Source organism: Penicillium arizonense, assembly GCF_001773325.1.
Source record: "Penicillium arizonense strain CBS 141311 chromosome Unknown PENARI_contig005, whole genome shotgun sequence".
Classification (NCBI taxonomy): Eukaryota; Fungi; Ascomycota; class Eurotiomycetes; order Eurotiales; family Aspergillaceae; genus Penicillium; species Penicillium arizonense.
In genome coordinates, this window is record NW_019173282.1 from 1,038,419 (window position 1) to 1,057,852 (window position 19,434).

The 19,434-nt window shown below is 50.6% G+C and overlaps 9 protein-coding genes across 9 annotated transcripts; 5 read left to right on the forward strand and 4 right to left on the reverse strand.

The window, feature by feature from the left end:
- Positions 1 to 1,109: 1,109 nt before the first annotated feature.
- On the forward strand, positions 1,110 to 4,210 carry PENARI_c005G11595 (arylsulfotransferase family protein; the record flags this gene model as incomplete). The annotated part of the gene is made up of 5 exons (XM_022630051.1): positions 1,110 to 1,208; positions 1,269 to 1,397; positions 1,459 to 3,085; positions 3,983 to 4,016; positions 4,138 to 4,210. 5 exons carry the CDS (start codon positions 1,110 to 1,112, stop codon positions 4,208 to 4,210), a joined length of 1,962 nt encoding a protein of 653 aa, XP_022490467.1.
- A 397-nt stretch (positions 4,211 to 4,607) lies between these two features.
- PENARI_c005G08300 (putative MFS transporter) lies at positions 4,608 to 6,610 on the forward strand (the record flags this gene model as incomplete). The annotated part of the gene is made up of 2 exons (XM_022629898.1): positions 4,608 to 5,409; positions 5,460 to 6,610. The coding sequence occupies 2 exons, from the start codon at positions 4,608 to 4,610 to the stop codon at positions 6,608 to 6,610; spliced, it is 1,953 nt and encodes a 650-aa protein (XP_022490176.1).
- Positions 6,611 to 7,113: 503 nt separating this feature from the next.
- Positions 7,114 to 8,114, reverse strand: dph5 (diphthine synthase; the record flags this gene model as incomplete). The annotated part of the gene is made up of 3 exons (XM_022630044.1): positions 7,114 to 7,711; positions 7,766 to 7,890; positions 7,980 to 8,114. The coding sequence occupies 3 exons, from the start codon at positions 8,112 to 8,114 to the stop codon at positions 7,114 to 7,116; spliced, it is 858 nt and encodes a 285-aa protein (XP_022490105.1).
- Positions 8,115 to 9,592: 1,478 nt separating this feature from the next.
- On the forward strand, positions 9,593 to 10,156 carry PENARI_c005G01175 (uncharacterized protein; the record flags this gene model as incomplete). Its single annotated transcript, XM_022629565.1, has 1 exon — positions 9,593 to 10,156. One exon carries the CDS (start codon positions 9,593 to 9,595, stop codon positions 10,154 to 10,156), a length of 564 nt encoding a protein of 187 aa, XP_022490375.1.
- Positions 10,157 to 10,420: 264 nt separating this feature from the next.
- PENARI_c005G09738 (transcriptional regulator SPT3) lies at positions 10,421 to 11,633 on the forward strand (the record flags this gene model as incomplete). The annotated part of the gene is made up of 4 exons (XM_022629964.1): positions 10,421 to 10,494; positions 10,562 to 10,580; positions 10,659 to 10,748; positions 10,800 to 11,633. 4 exons carry the CDS (start codon positions 10,421 to 10,423, stop codon positions 11,631 to 11,633), a joined length of 1,017 nt encoding a protein of 338 aa, XP_022490280.1.
- A 444-nt stretch (positions 11,634 to 12,077) lies between these two features.
- PENARI_c005G05956 (uncharacterized protein) lies at positions 12,078 to 12,481 on the reverse strand (the record flags this gene model as incomplete). Its single annotated transcript, XM_022629772.1, has 2 exons — positions 12,078 to 12,235; positions 12,286 to 12,481. 2 exons carry the CDS (start codon positions 12,479 to 12,481, stop codon positions 12,078 to 12,080), a joined length of 354 nt encoding a protein of 117 aa, XP_022490602.1.
- A 343-nt stretch (positions 12,482 to 12,824) lies between these two features.
- PENARI_c005G09233 (blue light-inducible protein Bli-3) lies at positions 12,825 to 13,615 on the reverse strand (the record flags this gene model as incomplete). The annotated part of the gene is made up of 3 exons (XM_022629945.1): positions 12,825 to 12,847; positions 12,916 to 13,324; positions 13,412 to 13,615. 3 exons carry the CDS (start codon positions 13,613 to 13,615, stop codon positions 12,825 to 12,827), a joined length of 636 nt encoding a protein of 211 aa, XP_022490536.1.
- Positions 13,616 to 14,579: 964 nt separating this feature from the next.
- On the reverse strand, positions 14,580 to 16,171 carry PENARI_c005G00638 (phosphatidate cytidylyltransferase; the record flags this gene model as incomplete). Its single annotated transcript, XM_022629551.1, has 2 exons — positions 14,580 to 16,106; positions 16,157 to 16,171. The coding sequence occupies 2 exons, from the start codon at positions 16,169 to 16,171 to the stop codon at positions 14,580 to 14,582; spliced, it is 1,542 nt and encodes a 513-aa protein (XP_022490232.1).
- A 339-nt stretch (positions 16,172 to 16,510) lies between these two features.
- PENARI_c005G02576 (baculoviral IAP repeat-containing protein) lies at positions 16,511 to 19,233 on the forward strand (the record flags this gene model as incomplete). The annotated part of the gene is made up of 4 exons (XM_022629626.1): positions 16,511 to 16,648; positions 16,710 to 16,988; positions 17,039 to 17,163; positions 17,211 to 19,233. The coding sequence occupies 4 exons, from the start codon at positions 16,511 to 16,513 to the stop codon at positions 19,231 to 19,233; spliced, it is 2,565 nt and encodes an 854-aa protein (XP_022490068.1).
- Positions 19,234 to 19,434: the final 201 nt, after the last annotated feature.

Consider the following 19,434-nt stretch of genomic DNA (forward strand, 5'->3'; position numbering starts at 1 on the left):
ACTTGAATCGTTGTATCATCGTGTATGGATGTGGACACGGACTGGATCTTGGTTGTACATGTACTCTAATGTAAATTAACTTACTTGCCTTGGAAGTTATCCTTGCTGAGTGTTGCTCAAAATCCGATATGCAACGTTAAACACTACCTAGATGTGTCTACGTAGTCTAGGTACGTCATGATACAAGTGCATCTACCGTAATCATTGATACCAATTCACATCAAAGAATCAAAGCTAATAGCCGACACCTCAACTAAGCACTAACACAAACTGCGTACACTCTGACGAAGCACACATGCACCTAAACAAAGCCAAAGCCACCAGATCTGTGGTATACGTAAGAGATGATGCTTCTTCTCAGCCACATGCACGTGGCCAGACTCTATCCGGCCCATTACACCTCCATCTAGGGTGCCACTAGCTGAAAAAGAAACTTCGTCATCCCCATTGAGCAATTACTACGGAATAAAACCTGGTGGGGGTACGTTCGTCGGGCCCGGGGTTTTGGGCTACCTTTGGGAACCGTTTAAGGTGTTTGAGGCTGTTTATGGATCCCTTTTTTACGGGGTTGATCGTACGTACACCTCGGACTTAGGGTGTTCGGGGCTGGGTTAGCGTGTTGGACTAGTTGGGCATGACGTGGCCTGCGATTCGGGAACTGGTTACCTGTATTTTGTATTTCAGTAATACGTGTATGTGGTCAAGGGGAATCAAGTTTTGAGGATGATAGGGAGTCGATCGACAGGTATCTAGGAAGGTGACCAGCTGACATTATATAACAACAGTTTACAGAGTATAACAGTCTAACTTACTATTTACGCCCCGCAAGTTAGTTGGACTGGGCATCTTGGCGTTGAATCGTGTTGGCTGGTTTGTCTGTGACTAAGCACCTTCCTTCGGCTTTAAACAGCTATCGGCCAATCAGGCCGGAGTTCTTACTGTCCACACCTGCAAGTGTTGACAGGTGGAGTGGGATTCGTACACTTTTTGGATTCGGCTTTCATGTTTTATGAACTCTCCCTTCTCCCTTGCATGAACATTCTTGTCACTTTTGGTCTTGCTTTTGCCTCTCATTTGTTGGGGGATGAGGACTCATGGTCGCGTCTATCATGTCCTCTCTGAGGACTACCCCCTCGCTGTTCCTGCTGCTTCTACTGTGGTTATGCGCTGACCGCGTGGTTGGGGAAGAAACCGCCTTTTATAAATCTGTGGGTTTGCAAAACCCCCTGACTGCCACGTTCGGGCCCTTTTCTAACTATCATACGCAGAGACCCGATATCTATCCTCCCGTATTCAAGGTGGAAAAGTCCGACCCGAATAAATTGAGCCCGGGCTATATCTTCATCACACCATATGAACTGTCAAACCCCGGCCCTTATATTTTCGACAACACAGGGGTAGGTCCTGAATTGCGGGGACGGGATGCAGATCACGGAGAAGCTGACTCAGGCGACATAGGAGTTGGTATGGAGTGGCTGGGGTACTTCAGGGCCCGGTAATGCGCACGGCATGCACGTGTGCAAATACAATGGCGCCGATCACCTGTGTTTTTTCCAGGGAAATCAACAGAAAGGATATTGCCGTGGTCATGGCATCATCATGAACAAGCAGTACCGGGTGGTGCGATCTGTGCAGCCCGGTGGAGGAATGGCTTCCAGTGACATGCACGAGTTCCGTCCGATCAACGGTGGCAAGACTGCGTTGATGACTATCTACCAACAACGCCAGTTCGATATGACTCCTTGGAACGTCAAGACCGGCGTTGGATGGTTGATGGAGAGTGTGTTCCAGGAAGTGGATGTCGAGACTAACAAGGTCTTGTTTGAGTGGCGCTCGCTTGATCATGTTGATCCTTCTATGAGTTATACCTGGCCTGCGCATACGGATACCTCTGGGACTGGACTGAATGTGCACGAGCCGTGGGATTACTTCCATATCAATTCTATCGACAAGAACGCCGATGGTGACTATCTGGTTTCGTCGCGGCATACATGTGCCATTTACAAGATTTCTGGAAAAGACGGTTCGGTTCTTTGGAGATTACATGGCGCGCAGCCGACGTTCAAGAATATCAACTTTAGCTTCTCGCAGCAGCATGATGCGCGGTGGTTATTCGAAAACGCAACACACTCCGTTGTCTCGCTTTATAACAATGGCTATAATGGCTTCAACAGGACTCATACTTATTCATCTGGTATGATTATTTTGATTGACCATGTGGAGAACACGGCGCTCCAGCTTCGTGATTATGCGCCTATTCAACATGACCTGGTTAGCTCAAGCCAGGGAAACCTACAGATGCTACCGAACAGAAATGTATTTATCGGATGGGGCAACAATCCATTTGTATCTGAGCACGACGAGGCAGGCAATCTGCTGTTCTGGGGTGCATTTGCCAAAGACACCGTCATGAACTACCGCGCCATGAAGTTTGAATGGGATGGTATGCCAACCGACTCACCAGCTCTATGGACCTATTCCCGCACCGCCGAGCCAATCTCCCCAACAAGCTTCTACGTCAGCTGGAACGGGGCGACCCTTGTCAAAACATGGCGATTCTACGGCGCCATGAACCTGACCGGGCCGTGGACCTTGCTGGACGATGTTGCCAAAACCGGCTTCGAGACCGAATACACAAACGCCAGCTTCTACCTCTGGTCCAAAGTCGAGGGCATAGACAGCGAAGGGAAAGTCCTCGGCAAGTCCGAAACAAAGTACACCTTCGTGCCCTCATCCGAATTGCGCGAATTCTGCGCAGACTCTACCTGCCTCGATGCCCCAGGCTACGGATTCCCAGGCGAAGAAGCTGCCCAGCCTTTCATCCCGCCGGTCGGCGTCAATACCGTCCCCTGGATCGACCCCGACAATCCAGGTTCCAATATCTGGACATACCCCACAAACTATCCACACACATCAGGCACAATGACCTACTCAAATGGGTGGAACATTGGCCGATTACTCGCCTGGGGCGGAGTCTGTCTCGTGGCGATCCCCTTCTTTACCGGTATCCACTTTGCATATCGCTATTATAGCAAGCATCAGCACGACCACCTGCAGGACCAGGAGTCCTCTGCGCCTCTCAATAGTATGGCAGAGGGGAAGGAACACCGAGTTCGGGCCACCCATCTTCCGTGGTGGAATTGGCGCAGGTGGACCAGGGAGGGTGAACCTTCAAACTATTTCCCGCTCCAGGAGGGGTGTTCGTATGGGAGAGAGAGGGCGGACTGATCCCGCTGTTTTACACTCTTTTCTTTCTTTTCATTATCGTTATCTCCATTTGCATCTATACCTGGGTCTCGGTTGGGTTTAGCTAAAACATGTACATACATATGTCCAAGACAATAAATGTCTCTCCATCTTTTTCGGCACGTTGTAGATCTAAGCATGTAAATCGTTCCACATGGAAGATATACTGATGGAGCCCACGCGGCGCCACGCAAAAAAAAAACCCATCCCGTCCACGGGCGTATCCCGTAACTTGAAATTGTAAATACCTAATACACATACCCGAAAATAACAAGTACATAAAGCCGACACTGACCCTTACGCAGTGTGTATACGTACCCCGGAGGCGGATGCAGATATTTCTATCTATTTTCGTATTAGTTACTTGATGGGGTAGGAATCTCTTTAGATCTATACGATTAATACACACATACACCAGTGAACATTGTAATCAATATTAATACAGAGTGTAAGTAGAGTACACGTATCATCTACATTATCCTTCCCGATTAATCTGTGTCGATCATACATCAAAACGGAAGCTGGGATTGTTTGATCCCCTGCCGCAAGATTTCATGTACTGTACTGTACGCTAGGCATATGCATAACTCGTCTCTTGGCGAGCCTTGTAGGGTAGTGTATATGTGAAGGAGTGCCTAGGCGCTAATGTATGAAAGTATACATATACAGTAACACGGGTATACTGTGTACGGTGGCTGTTGACGTGGATTTGGGGCTGAAACGCTAACTTCCTTAGCGCCGACTATTGCCGGATGCTCTAGAACGTTTGGGTATGTCTGTGTATGTTGTTTTGTATGTGTTTCAAATTCAAGCTTATTTGTTACGGAGTTACCCTGTTGCTTCGGATAGATTGTTATATTTGTTTGATACATATACGTGTCTGTAAATTAGGGGATCGAGTATGGCTACAGCAACTGGTGAAGCTGTCACAGAGTGCCAAGACTTCCGTCGTCAGAACGGGTGAGGACTGACGAGTCAGGGGGGAACGGTGGGCTCGGGTGTTGTGGAGCGTCGTCGCAAGCCGGTTTACTGTATTGTGGCAAGTGATTTATCGTAAATGTCTGTACAGTATAATGAAAGAGATTGATATATTATACTATTTAAAGTCAAAGAATAGAGAAAGAATATAGTATTTATGTTTATGTTTTATGTACTTCGTATAGGTATAGCGGGCATAAATGTGAACGATACAATGTGGGCCTTAACTGCGATGGACGTCATCCCCCTAAAGAGTAGAGTAAAATTACAGATCAGCCGGGAGTTAACTAGGCTAATGTCCCTTCTACTGTACTCCTCTCCTCCCTAAAAATACGAAACCGAAGGGGTCAAAGGTTTACTCCGGCTTACATACACATTCCTTCATGGCCAGGAACCATAAGACGAATGCCCGCCACGCGCGTACGACTTCCTGGTCGAGTGGCTTCCATCTGACCCAGGCCCCCGGCGAATCCTCCGAGAACCCGCAACGCCGCCGCCGCGAGTCCAACCTCTCCCTCGCCAGCGTTGAAGAAGGCACCTCCTCCCCCAACTCCGATTCCACCGATGATACAATGCTAAGGAACACCTCGATGGATATGGGTGGTGAACGCAAAAGCCAGCATGTACGCAGTCGCTCCATCAGCCAGGGTGCCGTGCTGGCTCTGCAGGAGTCGGAAATCCCTGCTGTTCCTGTCAAGCCCGCGCCTGTAACGTGGATGTCGCTGCCGCGGAAGGGTCAATTGGCGCTGCTGGGACTCTGTCGGGTCTTTGATTTCTTGCAGGTGGCCTCGTTGCAGGCGTACATGTTTTACCAGCTTAAGTCTTTCGATGAGAATCTCTCCGACTCCGATGTTGCGACTCAGGCGGGCATTCTTCAGGGTGCGTTTACCGCGGCCCAGTTTGCGACGGCTATTCCCTGGGGCCGTGTTGCCGATGCGGAGTGGGGTGGTCGGAAGTTTGTCTTGCTTGTTGGTCTGGTTGGGACTGCTGTGTCGTGTTTGGGTGTTGCCTATTCGACGTCGTTCGCGCAGGCTGTGTTCTGGCGCTCGTTTGGTGGTGCTATCAACGGTACTGTCGGTATCATTCGGACTATGATTGCGGAGAATGTCAAGGAGAAGAAATATCACTCGCGGGCTTTCTTGATCCTGCCTATTGGTTTCAATGTGGCCTCGTTATTTGGCCCTGGTGAGTTTTCTTGATCAATACGAGTTGCGAGGTGGTGCTAACTGGTGCAGTCATGGGTGGCATGTTGGCCGACCCCGTCAAAAGCTATCCCCGCCTCTTTGGTCCCAACTCGTCTTTCGGGGGTGAGAATGGAGTGCAATGGCTCGAGAAGTACCCCTACGCACTTCCTATGTTCGCCAACTTCTGTTTCCTCTCTTGCACTGCTGCCTTGGTGGCGTATGGACTGGAAGAGACCCTCTTATCCTGCAAGGGTAAGCCCGGTCTGGGCTCATTCGCCATGAAGCTCTTTGCGCGCAGTGTAAAGACGGTTGTTCCCTCTTCATCGACCTTGTACACAAGGCTGCCTTTCCGCGACTATGACGAGGACGGGCCTCTTTTAGGCCGTGGCTTGGAGCGTGCGGAAAGCTACGAGCTCGAAGAAAAGGCACACAAGCCTGTCCGCCTCCAACGTGTCTTGCCCTTCCGCCGAATCTGGACTAAGAATGTCTTGTGCACACTTGGAGCACAGGCTTTCTTCGACTTCCAAATGGGTGCCTTCAACAACCTCTGGCTCCTGTTCCTGTCTACTCCTCGCTACGATACCAATGACCCTGCCAGCCCCGCGCAGAGCCTGCCTTTCATGTTCACCGGTGGACTGGGTATGCTGCCGCAGAGTGTCGGCTTTGCGACCGCCATCCTGGGTGTGATTGGCATGTTCCTCCAGTTCACCATCTACCCCTCCATCAACGGCCGCTTGGGCACAGCCAAAAGCTACCAATACTTCCTATCTCTCTTCCCGGTTGCATACTTCATTGCGCCGTATATCTCTCTGGCTCCCTCCTCAATCCCCCCACCTGGCCAAGCCAACGGCCCCTGGGTTTGGTTCTGGATTATCATCGTCCTCTTCTTCCAGGTCAGCGCCCGAACATTCACCCTCCCAACCTCCATCATCCTTCTGAACAACTGCTCGCCACATCCATCGGTCCTCGGCACAATCCACGGCATCGGCCAGTCCGTGTCCTCCGCCTTCCGAACCATTGGACCTATTTTCTCAGGTGCCTGGTACGGTTATGGCCTGGATATTGGCATGGTCGGCTTTGCTTGGTGGTTGATTGCCTTGGTATCCATTTTTGGCTGTGTGGCTGCCATCTTCGTATACGAAGGCTCTGGGCATGAGATTCTTCTTCCAGGTGAGGAAGATGAAGTCGAGCATGCCCATTAGTGATGTGATACGATCTCAGCGTGTCTTTTGTTCTAGAGTTGGATTGTACATTGCTTCAACATTTTGCATATCATCGGTGTCGTTGGCTGGGTTTCTGTTATTTTTTTACTTTCTCGGTGTTCTACCGGTGCAGGTCACTCACATCTACTTCAAATCTTCAATGACCTCTATTTCTATACCTGCACCGGTGGACAATGATTTCTTTTGCATATTTAATTGCTTTGCTGCATTGCTTTGCTGCATTCTGTCATTTTCCCCTCTTTTGGATACCATTTTCTTGCGTTTCTTACTTTGTCTTGCTGTCACCACGGTGCCAGCTTTGCGTTTAACTGTGACATTGGAATAGAGAGCTGCCAGACAATCTGCCTGGTCAGTCCACCTGATCTAGATCTAATCAACCGTGAACGATATACCATATACCATATGCTATTTCCATATTCATGCATCATAAGTAGACTTGATTCATAGCAAACACTCTGCCATATTCTCAATCAAACCCAACCTCACAAACTAGCCCCATACCCCTTAATATAACTAGCATCAAAAGTCTCCTTATCAACCGCATACTCCCGAATATAATCCCTCTCCAGGTCATGCGTCCTGCGTCCCAGAAGAACAAGACTATGCAACGGCGCCCCCATCTCAACACCCGCCAACTCCTTCAGCGTACCCGAAACAAGCTGCTGATTAGCAGCCCCAACCCGCGCAGCCCCAACAGCAAGACTATCAGGCCCATAAACACCCTCCTTTCTCTCCTCCTCCGTCTCAAGCATCTGCGCTGCACACTGCGCAACAGTCATATAGCGTGGCGGCTCGAAGATCCGTCGTCCGCGAGCCATATTCTCAAGGGATTGCTCTTTCACTTTGATGTCTAGTAGCACGAGCGTGTGTAGGCCCATCTGCACGTTCTCGCGAACGCGGTCGTAGTATGAACTTGGTTTCCAGTTCTCTGTGAAGAATACCATGCTTACTGTTTGGCCGAAGTTGTACAGTTGGAGGCCTGTGCAGCCGATTCCGGACATGATTGAGGCGTTGGGGACGACTTTTGTTTCGATGTTTAGTTCGCGAGCGCGGAGAACGAGGTCTGTGTGCGTTGTTGCGCTGTGGGATTGGGTTAGTTGGGCGTTTGTATCTGGGGTATTGGGGATGTCTTACCCGAATGGATCGCCGACAACCAGGAAGACGATGTCTGCTTTGTCGGCTCCAGCGAGGATGTCGTCGCTGCCGGTTTCCACGAGTTCTCTGTCGGCCTCAATGACGGGACGGCCGTAGAAGGCTTCCTATTGGGTTCATACTGATCAGTAACTATGTTCAATGTAGTCATGTTTCGATATAGTGAAAATAGGGACTGGAACAAGGACTAACTCACTAGCTTGGACTTGTCAACAAGCAGGATACTCGTGTATGCCTCCAGATAGACTCGCTCGGCCCGCTTCACGATCTCCAGACCGCGGACAGTGATATCGGTCTCATCGGCGAGACCTAGACCAACGAGGTGCAACATGTTCGCTGTGTGATAGACAATTGAGCAATTTAATGAAGTAAAAGCTCAATTGAACAATTGAACAAGCTCTCAACAAGACAATGCCGTACAAATTGAACAATAGAGTCAATAAAATAAAAAAGTGAACAATGCCCCGCGACACCGGCAGAATCGCGTCACCGCCGGATAAAAATATCGCCGTTATCGGTGCTATCGCTATCGGACCAACTCCTCAATCAAGCTCCGCATCTTCTTCCTTGCATCCTCGCGAGTTGCAGCCGCGAGTCCCCTTCATTTCGGCTCATCGCCTTCAGAAATCAGCTCATACTCGCTTCGTTCGTCATTCATTTGATCTCAATTCCCATCGGAAGGGTTTCCGCCGTCCATCATGTCTGATCGAAACCCTAAGTATCGTCAGGAGATCCAGCAGGTGAGCGCTTTCCCTGGTTAGACTTGTTTCCTCTCGGTCTCTGGTTTCTTGGTAAGCTTTCTGGTTGTTGCGTTTTGAGTTCCTGGCGCCAGCGAGGTGCCCGGGACCACTCTTGACTTTGCGATTGCTCGGCGTGGCATTGCGGTCTATGCCTGTGCGCCGCTCATGTGCGCGTACCTTGGCCGACGTTGCGTACATCAGTCCGCCATGTCGGTTCTTCAATGCGCCTGTCTGGCCAGCTTCATATATCGACGTTGTCTTCGCGCTGGCAACATCCCGACTCCCTTTCGTCGCATCCTCTGCGTTCGGTCTTGCTCCGCTTCGATTTGCGGTATTGCACAAAGCCGTCAAAAGAGCACTGCTCCTTTGGCGGACATACCATGCCAATACTTCGATCCATCTCAGACATTGGATGTTCATTCGTGCATATCAAATTCGTCTTCATTGCAACGAGAAGCTTGGGAACCGAAGCATATTCGTTGCATTGTAGCAGCATTGCAATTGTCTCAATACGCAATGTCGCGTGTCGCTGTGCCCGAATATCACACCTTTTCTCAGGGCATACCGAAAAGCCGTTGCTCGACTAGGCTATGCTAGGAGCTTCATGCTGTGGATTCATTCACTGGGAATTGCTTGGAACCAGTCTGATCTTTTGAATGCCTTGCCTCGCCATTTGTGGGCATTTCAGTGCCTTTGAGAGGGTTCCACGCGCGGTTGCCCAGCTCAGATTCGATATAGCGCTCTGGAGGTGCGAGTACAACTTCTCTCGCTATGGCGACAAGGTCAAAGCTTCAACTCTTCCGGGACTGGTTCAGAGACATCTGTGAATGTCGAAGCTTGGTATCTGAATGGTTGCGGGGTATTGGGGGAAGATTGATAGGTTGAGGGTGGTAGCAAGGCTTCGTTTTATGCCTTTGGTTGCGCTGTTTCCTCGCCACCGGAAAGACTCGCCTTTCTCTTCTACCCTTCTTCTTTCTCCCGCCTCCCTGAACGCCCACTCCTCCACGCGTTCTCCTTCCCACTGTTCTACTATCCACCGTTCGGTATCTCTGTTTGATCTTCATCTACCATGTCTGATCGCAACCCTGTCCCCGGAGATCCCTCTGCGTCTGACGCGATGGGGGACCTGCGTCCTGCGCCCTTCGAAGTCTACGATCAGCCGATTCTTATTGTCTTTGAAGACCCCGCCGACCTGTCCTCGGACTCTGACTCGGATGAATCCTTGACTCCTCGCGCCAATTCCCCGTCCAGCTTCGCAGCCTTTTATGACACCAACCTTGCTGCCGCTTTTGAATCGGGATACTCCGTCGGCAAGGGTTACCAGCGCGCCTATTTTGGCCTGTATGATCTCCGTATGCGGCGTATTATGCCCACTTCTGAGGTTACTGGGGGACAGATCCAACTTCCTCCTGGCACTCAGGATTCGGATGGCCACGATGACGTCGAGTCTGTGACTGAAGGTGCGAGCTCTGTTTCTTCTCACACTGTCGGCAACAGCCCTAACGTTATGTCTGAAGCCAGAGAATCCGAGGCTTCTTGCACAGTCGGAGACAACGCCGGTTTCGTGTCTGAGAGTGAAGGATCTGACTCCTCTCGCACCGTTACTGGCAGCCCTACTATGTCTGGACTTTAAAGTCCGAGGCTTCTGTACAGTCGGAAACAACCCTGGTGTCATGTCTGAAAGTGAAGGATCTGAGCCCTCTTGCACAGTCAGAACAACCCCGGTGTCGTGTCTGAAAGTGAAGGATCTGAGAGTCCTCTTACACCGTTGCTGACAGCCCTACTATGCCTGGAGTTTAAAGTCCGAGGCTTCCTGGCCCGTTGGCGACAGCCCCTATGTCGTGCATGAATTTGAGATTTTTGAGTCCACCTGCAGTGTTGGTAACAACTTAATACTATGACCGAAGTTGCCAGCTCTGTTTTTTCTATCCCCGCCGATAACAGCCCTAATGCCATGCCTAAACCTGAAGAGTCTGAGACTTCTTGCACTGTCGGCAACAGTCCCGTGTCTACTACTGACATCGGAAAACAACTCTAGCAACACCAACAATCAGGAGGTTACCAACAGAAACCAGAAGATAACCAGGGGAAAGGAATTTGAAAATTTACGGAAAATGCTAACTGACTTTGTACAGATGATGTTTGTCTCTGGAGAGACTGCTGAACCGTCCACTGAAACCACTACTTTGATTGAAGACATCACTCGCCAGCAGGTCCTTGAAATTGTCAGTACTAAGAATCTCACCTTTAACGCGCTGTCACTAACAATTATATAGCTTTCTCGCAGCACCGCTTTGGCAACTCGCCGCGGAGTGCGCTCCATTTCTACTGATGACCTTATCTTCTTGATCCGCCACGACAAGGCCAAGGTCTCTCGCCTCCGAACTTTCCTTTCCTGGAAAGATGTCCGCAAGAACGTCAAGGACTCTGACGACAAGGGTGGTGGTGACGCCGCCGATTTCGCCGCCGCCGACGATGCGGCTGGGGTTGTTGCTGGCCCTCAGGACGTGGCCTCCAAGCCCAAGAACAAGAAAGCACGTGTCGGACTTGCCTGGGACGTCAACAGCTTCTACTCGGTCCAGATCCCCGAGCGCGAAGACGAGGAAGACGAAGAAGAGGAAGAGCAGAACTACGCCACCCTCCAGCGTCTGGCCGCCGCCGACGAGCGCACGCGCCACATGACTAAGGAAGAGTACGTCTTCTGGTCCGAATGTCGCCAGGCATCCTTCACCTACCGCAAGAGCAAGCGGTTCCGCGAGTGGGCTGGATTCGGAGTGGTGACCGAGTCCAAGCCTAACGACGACATAGTCGACATCCTCGGCTTCCTCACCTTCGAGATTGTCCAGACCCTGACCGAGCAGGCTCTGCGCGTGAAGGAGCGCGAGGACAACGAGAAGAACCGCCGCGGGGGCGCCGACGCCGGCGAAAACTTGAAGAAGCGTAAGCGCGAGACCGGCCTGTTCGACCCCCCCGAGGAGGGACGCACCCCCATTGAGCCCCGCCATGTGCGGGAGGCCTACCGTAAGCTGCAGGCTACGCCTCGGTCGCAGACTGCCATGCTGTTGCACAACGGCAGACTCCCTGCCCGTATGCCTCTCGTCCTCATCTGAGGGGAAGACAACCATACTTGGGCGTCATTAGGCGCTTTTCATGATTTATGCGCTCGGTAGCGGGAGTTTCGCGGTCAGCTAAGGAGATACCCAGGGTTTGCTTTCTTAGTATTTGTTTTTATTTGTGGCAGTTCGGGAGGGTGAGCTCCTTTATTTGCCTTGGTCACGGCTTTCAGTTACTGTCTAGATCCTCGTTAGACCTGATAGGTCCGACCTTCAGTCTTGATCTCAAAAATTCTCCCTTCGTGAATAATGTAGTGTAAGTCCTAAGTAAGCATTAACTTATCTTGTAGGGTGCCTGGTAAGTAAGAGATATATGAACAAGGCTTAGATAAGAGAGCTTCACTATGTATAACAGAGAAGATTGTATTTCTAAAGAGAAGGCCACATAGCATCAGGGCTGTTGCCGACAGTGCAGGAAGCCTTATGACTCTTCAACTCTGCCTAGGCATCGGGGTTGTTTCCGACGGCGTCGGTGGACACAGGGCTGTTTTCCACAATGTAGAAAGACCCAGAGGTAGCACCTTCAGTCACAGATTCATCGCCATCGTGCTCAAGATCCGAATCCTGGAGTTCAGTGCCAGGAGGCATTTCCATCTGACCTCCAATAATCTCAGCGTTAGGCAAAACGCGCCGCATACGCAGATCATACACGCCAAAGTAAGCGCGCTGGTAGGCGTATCAGTGCAGGAAGCCTCAGACATTTCAACTTCATCGATGACATCGGGGCTGTTACCCATTGCGCAAGAAGCCTCGGACTCTTCAACTTCAGGCTTGACGTAGAGTGAGGTCTGCTTCCGAAGGGCGATGGAGAGCCATGGGGTGGTCTTATATGGTTGGAGGGTCATGGGGAGGATGGGGGTCGCTGGGGGGAGGTTTCGCCCTACTTTAGCCTCTCTTTTTTCGCCTCTTTTTTGCTCATTTTCGAGTGCCTCGGGTTAATCATCTGACTCATATAAAGGTGAGGATGTAGAAGGACTTATGACCCCTGTTGTATGTCCCCGCAATGAACTATACAATCCTTACAAACGGAGCTACATCTTAAGAAGCAGTAAGAAAAATATGATGACCATGCAAATGCGATGACAGCTGAAGTAAGCAACTATGCCGTAGATTGATAGTAGATATCTCATTAAGTCATGCAACATAACTCAAGCCAAGTTCCTCCGGCACATGGAAGGCAAAAAGGTCTTAGTTCTGATGCGTACGGCGCCCTATAATCATCGAAGTTAGCAAAACAACGTCCAAAACAATCCAGCAAAGAGTAAAGGAAAAAACATACACTCAGCCAACTCCTCTCCAGTCAACTCCCGAATCCCATTAATGTGAGGCACATTACCCTGCACAGCACCCTTAACAGTATTATACGCACGACCAATAATCCCCTTCTGGGCAACAACATGTGTAGCCAGCTTCGCTTCCAGCTTGATAACGCCAATGCGTGGGTCGGACGGCCCGCCGTCGTGGACGCCATCGCCCATGTCGCCAATCCACGCCTTCAGCATGGGCGAGTAATACTTCTCCACGATGGCCGGGTCGCCGATTACGGATGCTGTTCCTGAGATTGAGGCCCAGGCGCCGCTGACCGGATCTAGGAAGGACATGTTTGTTTCCTTGGGGTGGACGGTTAGGTCCATTGTTTTGCCTGAGAAGAGGTTTGTGTGGAAGATTAGGTCAATGCCGCCGTTTTCCTATTGGAATTTGGTTAGTATGACTTTTGTAGTTTGGAGGGCTGGAGGAGCTTGGGATGGTTGCTCTCGGCTTGGCTCTGGTCGTACCTTTGCGGCGAGGGCCATGCATCGTGAGGTTAAGTAGTCGCCTTCTGATTGATGGGTTGTCAACATGCCGAATTTCACTTCGGAGATGAAGTTCACCAGATCTTCAATCTTCTGGGGGAGAGGAGGGTCTTCGAAGTTCTGGGTCTTGTATGGGTCCACGGAGTGGTTGCCCGTGGAGGTGTTGATGGAGGCATCGGCAGACATATTTGTTCAATGTTCAATTATAGGGGAGATATTGAAGAGTTCAAGCAGAGAATTGGAGGAGATTGCATGTATATATAGGTAGAAAGCTCTGCTGTTTTCTTGGAAGTATACACAGCTTCGTCAATGTGACGTCAGTGATAAGATCCGGATTAGGGCCTCAACCTCACGTCTACTTCGACATCATTCACAATTCCGATCATGAACATGAATTGACAAGTAAAATATATGTTACGCTCTTGTCTTTTCTTTACCTCACGCTAAGCAACCTCACTTACAATGAGATATGTACGTCCAATCGCAATGCCTCATCAAAAGTGGCAATCTAGTTTCAAGCCAATAAGGAAACAGGCCAGCTACTTTCTATTGCTCCTTGAAACAATTCTTACATGGCGCTCACAATCACAATGGCGAATAGAACCCCTCCCAGTTCTACTCTCAGCTACCCTAGAGAACATCCTAGGGGTGCCTAAGGTATAACTTTGGAAGTCTTTAGCTATCCACGTCATCCGTGTATATATGTCAACATGGATACCCCGACTATAATCCTGACTATGAATATTAATTTCTTTCAAGAACCAGTGGACAACAATTGAAAGAGAGTAACATGTACTATGCTTGCGCCTAGAAGCACTTCAGTTTAAGGTTGTTACACCATGTGGGTCTGGAGTGCAAGCGTCGATCCTTAAGTCTGAGCTGGGGGGCCCTAACTATATTACAGTCGGGTCTTAGGTCTCAGTGGGCTGCAATTCTAACTAGTGAAGCAGAACCGCATTTGGAATGACATAGAAACCAAAGGCTGTAAGCTGGTTATATTTATTTGACAAATTGAAATCTATGTAGTCTGTGTATTGGGTCAGATATTTCCTGCCGATGCATTGATGATTTTGATACATGGTCACAAAAAATCCACAACGCCTCCGTATGCCTCATGTAGGGCTATTTCTTAAGATATGCGTATGAACACTTATTCTTTCTTGCTCGCCGACGGCTTCTCACCCGGAGCCGCCTTGCCACCCGAAGCCGCCATGCTTTGGGCCTTCTTGTGCTTGTCTCGCTTCTCCTTCATGTAGGTCCAGCTCTTACCGATTCCTGCAGTCAGGGGCGCTTTAATGGTCTGCACAGTACTGGGCCAGCGGATAGTTTTCTCAATGGACTTGGAGACTTCCTCCTGGAGGGAGTCATCTCCGGCAATCCGCTGTTCGAAAGGACCTCCCTGGGGCCGGCGAATAATATCTTGAGCGTCATTGTTCTCTTTCATCATTTTGTCGAAGTCGACCCGCGGGATCTGGAAGCGGGACTGGTACTGGAAGTACAGCTTCTGCCGGAATGATTCAGGCAAGCGGCGAACCATGTTGCCACGCTTCACTGGATCCATATCCTGCGCCATGGCGAGGATGGCATTCGGGTCATCAATCCAATCTTCGCTACTGCAGCGGGGATCCTGGAAGGTGACGTTGGGCAGATTCTCAATGAGGGGCGCGTAAAGACGGCGGAAGTGTGCCATCTGTCCAGAGACAATGTTGCGCACCTTGCCGGGGTCTTCAGCCGGGAGTGCCATGCGCAAGTCTCCCATGTAGCTCATACCGGCAATTGTGCTGTAAAGCTCAAACTCGCTGAATCTCTCGGGGAGCAAGAGAAGTGCAACTCGCAGAGCAGACAGCAAGTTCATCTGGTTTGCCAATCGCACCTTCGGGTGGTCCCGTAAGATCTTCACGGGCTTGTGTAGCCGACCAGCAAGATACAGGGTATCCCACTGGGTGAGGTCCCGACATAACGTATCCAAGTTAACCACTCCGTACTTGATCATTGTGCCGTTTACTGTAATATAGGGATGGAAGTAGACGCCAGCACCGAACTTGTCTTGCACCTGAGATACCACATATGACCCAAGAGAGCCCATTCCAGAATAATGATCCCGATGCTGGTGCAAGTTCAGGTCATGCCAATGTTGGGAGTATGAAACTCCGAAAATAAAGTCAATCATTTTTCCAGAGCCCTGTTGCATATTTGAGATGGCTGTGGGTGCCGAAGGATGTAATGAGCTAGCCGGGGTTGCACTTCCACTCTGCGGGAAAACACCTGACCCATAGGCAAATGCATATCGAATTGGCGCTTTGAATTGCCAAAGGATCTGTCGCAATGCTTCCTTGAACTCCTGGTTTATAATCATATGCTGGTTAACTCCGAAATCCTTGGAGGGAAGTTCCGAGAAGTTGGAGATTGCCAAGTTCGGGTTATGGTCCCAGTCTGAATCGGGCAGCGAAGAAAATGAAGAGGTCGAGAATGAGGCGGTTGAGCGGCCGGCGGTGGCCTTGCATAACAGATGCGACGTCGATGAGCTGTGATTCGCCGACAGTCGGCTATGATACAGAGAGGTCGGGCGACAATTGATCGACAGGCAGTGGGCCGACGCAGGAACGAAAGAAAGAGACGAAAGGAGGGTGCGAGAGCGCCAGAAAGAGCTGGGACTGGCTCTCCGAGAAGCAATCATCTAGCCGACAAGTTAGTGAGATCCCTCGGGCCGGGCGAGATCGGACGTACTGTTACTCCCGGCATGGTTCTGAGTGGAAGATGAAAGGGAATGGGGCGCAGAGCGCAGAAATTGAATCAGATCAGAACATTGATGTTCCAGAAAGAGAGAGAGAGAGAGGGAGAGGCAAAGGGATTGAAGTTATCCGTCAACATTCCCGGTTCTGACGTACCCCGTCCTGCCTTCCACTTCGGGTGCTGAGTAAGATGTCATGTGATTACGCGCGCCCATAACAACGGAGTAAACAGACGCGGAGGATCAACAACAGCGACACTTTCGACAAAACCACGCCTACCTCCCCCACGAAGGCGTCCTTGCATATCACATATTGGGGCTAATTGTCTCAAATTGCTTGATACCTCGCCATGGGCTCGGAAATGGACACTTTCGCCGCTCGCCTAGCCAGCTTCGATCTAGTGCTGAAGCCTGAGAAACGCAGATCTTCCGGCGCAAAAACACCAAAAGCGATTACATGGCCGCACCAGCGACCTTCGCCAGCTGAGGTGCGCAGTCTTGGAGCACTATGTGTATCAGTACTAAGATGATCGACTGACGGAATTCTAGTTGGCGCACGCCGGATTCTTCTACAAGCCATACGAGACAAATCCCGACAACACAACATGTTTCGAATGCCACAGGGCGCTGGATGGCTGGGAGGAGGAAGACAACCCCATCACCGAACATCTCAAGCATGCGCCCGACTGTGGATGGGCTATTATGATGGACATTCAACAAAACAGCTCCAACCCCTCTTCTATCGAAGACCCCACAAACGAGCGCATCACACAAGCACGAGCGTCAACATTCGGGTCAGCCTGGCCCCATGATGGGAAGCGAGGATGGGTATGCCAATCAGAGAAGGTAATGCGCCAAGTCAAACTGTTGTTTCTTAGCTCACAATGGCACAGATGGTTGAGGGTGGATGGTATTTCTGCCCGACGGAAGAGAGCAATGATTTGGCCAGCTGCGCTTATTGCAAGCTGTCTCTGGACGGATGGGAACCCAAGGATGATCCTTTGTAAGTGTCCATCGCTCTTTCCGGGTGAATCTTGCTAACTTGTCCAGCGAGGAACATTACCGCCGCTCTTCGGATTGTTCATTCTTCGTATTTGCCCAGCCCCCAGGAAAGAAGGGCAAAGGTCGTGCTAAGAAACCTCGTGTTTCTAAGGCATCTTCTCGACTTTCAACTCAATCAGCTGGCACAGTTGCCTCCGAAACGCCCGAGGTGGACATGGACGACTCAATGGACCAGAGTATGATGTCTCAATCCACCACGAAATCGAAACCTACAAAGAAGGCATCCAAGGGAAAGGGCAAAGGAGCTAAAAGCAGGAAAGAAGAACCAGCGGAGGTCGAAAGCCACATAGAGACCGAAAGTGCGGAGGTTGCCGAACCAGAGCCTGTCAAGGCCAAACGCACAGGCCGGGGAAAGAAGAGGGCCAGTGAGGATATCACTAAGGAAGAACCTGTTCCAATTGTCTCGGAGGAACCAGAGCAGGCACAGCCGCCTGTAGAACCTCCTGCCAAGAGAAGGGCAACAAGAACGCGAAGCAGCAGCATTTCTCGTAACTACAACTACGAACGCAGTGACTCAGCGATGCCAGATGCAGATACTGTGGATGACGGCGCTTCAGAAGAAGAAACCAGGAGGGGCCGCAAGCCCACAAAGAAGGCATCTTCCAAGGCCCGCAAGGTCTCCGATATCTCCGTTACATCAAAAGCCCCGTCAAAGGCTCGTGCTCCTCGTGATTCGGAGATTGAAGCAGAAATCGAAGCAGGCCTCGATGCTGACATCCCCGAACTTCTCGAGGCTCAGCCTGAACCCGAGCCAGAGCATGAGGTAGGACCAGAGCCCGGGCAGCCACGTGCCTCAAAAAAGGCCAAAGCAACCAAAAAGCCCAAGGCCGTGGCCAGATCCCCAGAACCTGTCCTGCAGGAGCAGATACACGATGCTGTTGACGAGGATCATATGGAACCTCAGAGCGAGCCAGTCCCCGAGGAGGTACCTGAGCCGCCAGCTCCCAAGACCAAGGCAGCTAAAGGACCCAAAAAGAAGGGGACAAAGAAGGCAAAGGCCGAAGAGACAAAAGCAGAGTCACCAGAACTCCAAGGATCTTTGGAGCCTATGGTAGCTGATGACAGAAATGACCCGGAGCGCCATGAATCTTTTATCTCTGTGGAAATTATCAACAAGGAGCACGAACCTTCTCCCGAGCCTGAAGAACCTGTTGCTAAACCGAAGAAGAAAGGCTCCAAGAAGAAAGACGCATCAACGGCTAAGGAGAAGAAATCCAAGAAACTTGAGAAGAAGGCGGAGCCAACTCCGCCCCCCAAATCACCGATCTTGGAACAACATGATGTCGAGCTATCAGTTGACGAACAAGATGATGGATTTGAGACAGCGGATGATTTGCCTGATCAGCTTGAGGTAGTCCAACCCCCTCAGGAGTCTTCTCCACAGCAGCAACGATGGCATCGAACAACACCCAACTTGCCACCAAAAACCGCGAAAAGATATAGTGATATCCCCAAGGAAGAGCATCTCGCAGAAAGCATCGCCCATTCTTCCCCTCATGATACACTGCGCAACTCTCGACAATCTAACCGGGCAGTCTCTCCACTTCCATCGGCTCACCGGAGCACGCCCTCGATGTCTCCACAGTCATCAGATGCTGAGAACAGGCCTCCATCATCACGACCTTCGGCATCTCGTGGACATGATCAATCAACACCCAAGGAGCCCAAATTCCGAGCCGCTCTCACAGCCAGTACCCCATCGCCATCTAAGCGTAATGCCAATGCTGGATTTGGGCCTTCAGGTCATCCGTGGACCCCAATCGACATCGATGAAGCCCTCTTCGGAGACAACAGCGACAAGGAGAATGCCGACCTGGCTAGCCTTTTCAAGGGTGTCAAGGGCGGACTGACCAGCCCGGAGAAGAAGATGACGGTCCAAGAATGGATCGCATGGAATGCAAAGAACGGTGAAGAACGCCTGAAAAGAGAATGCGAACGACTTGTCGGTCAATTTGAGAAGGAAGGTGGCCGAGCAATGCAACGGATAGAAGCGATTGAGTGCGTCGACTAACTTATGAGTGATGCCATATTATTTTGGATGAAATGAACTTGCATGTTAGGCGTTCTGGGGAATCATTGTTAGATCTTTCGGTCTCAATTTGGATTTTTGCCAAGTGCAATTTTATTGCACATCGAAGAACATGCTAGTAAACAGAAAAGAAACATGCCAAAACACCATGGGTATCAAATGTAGAACGCACCCCAAGCACAT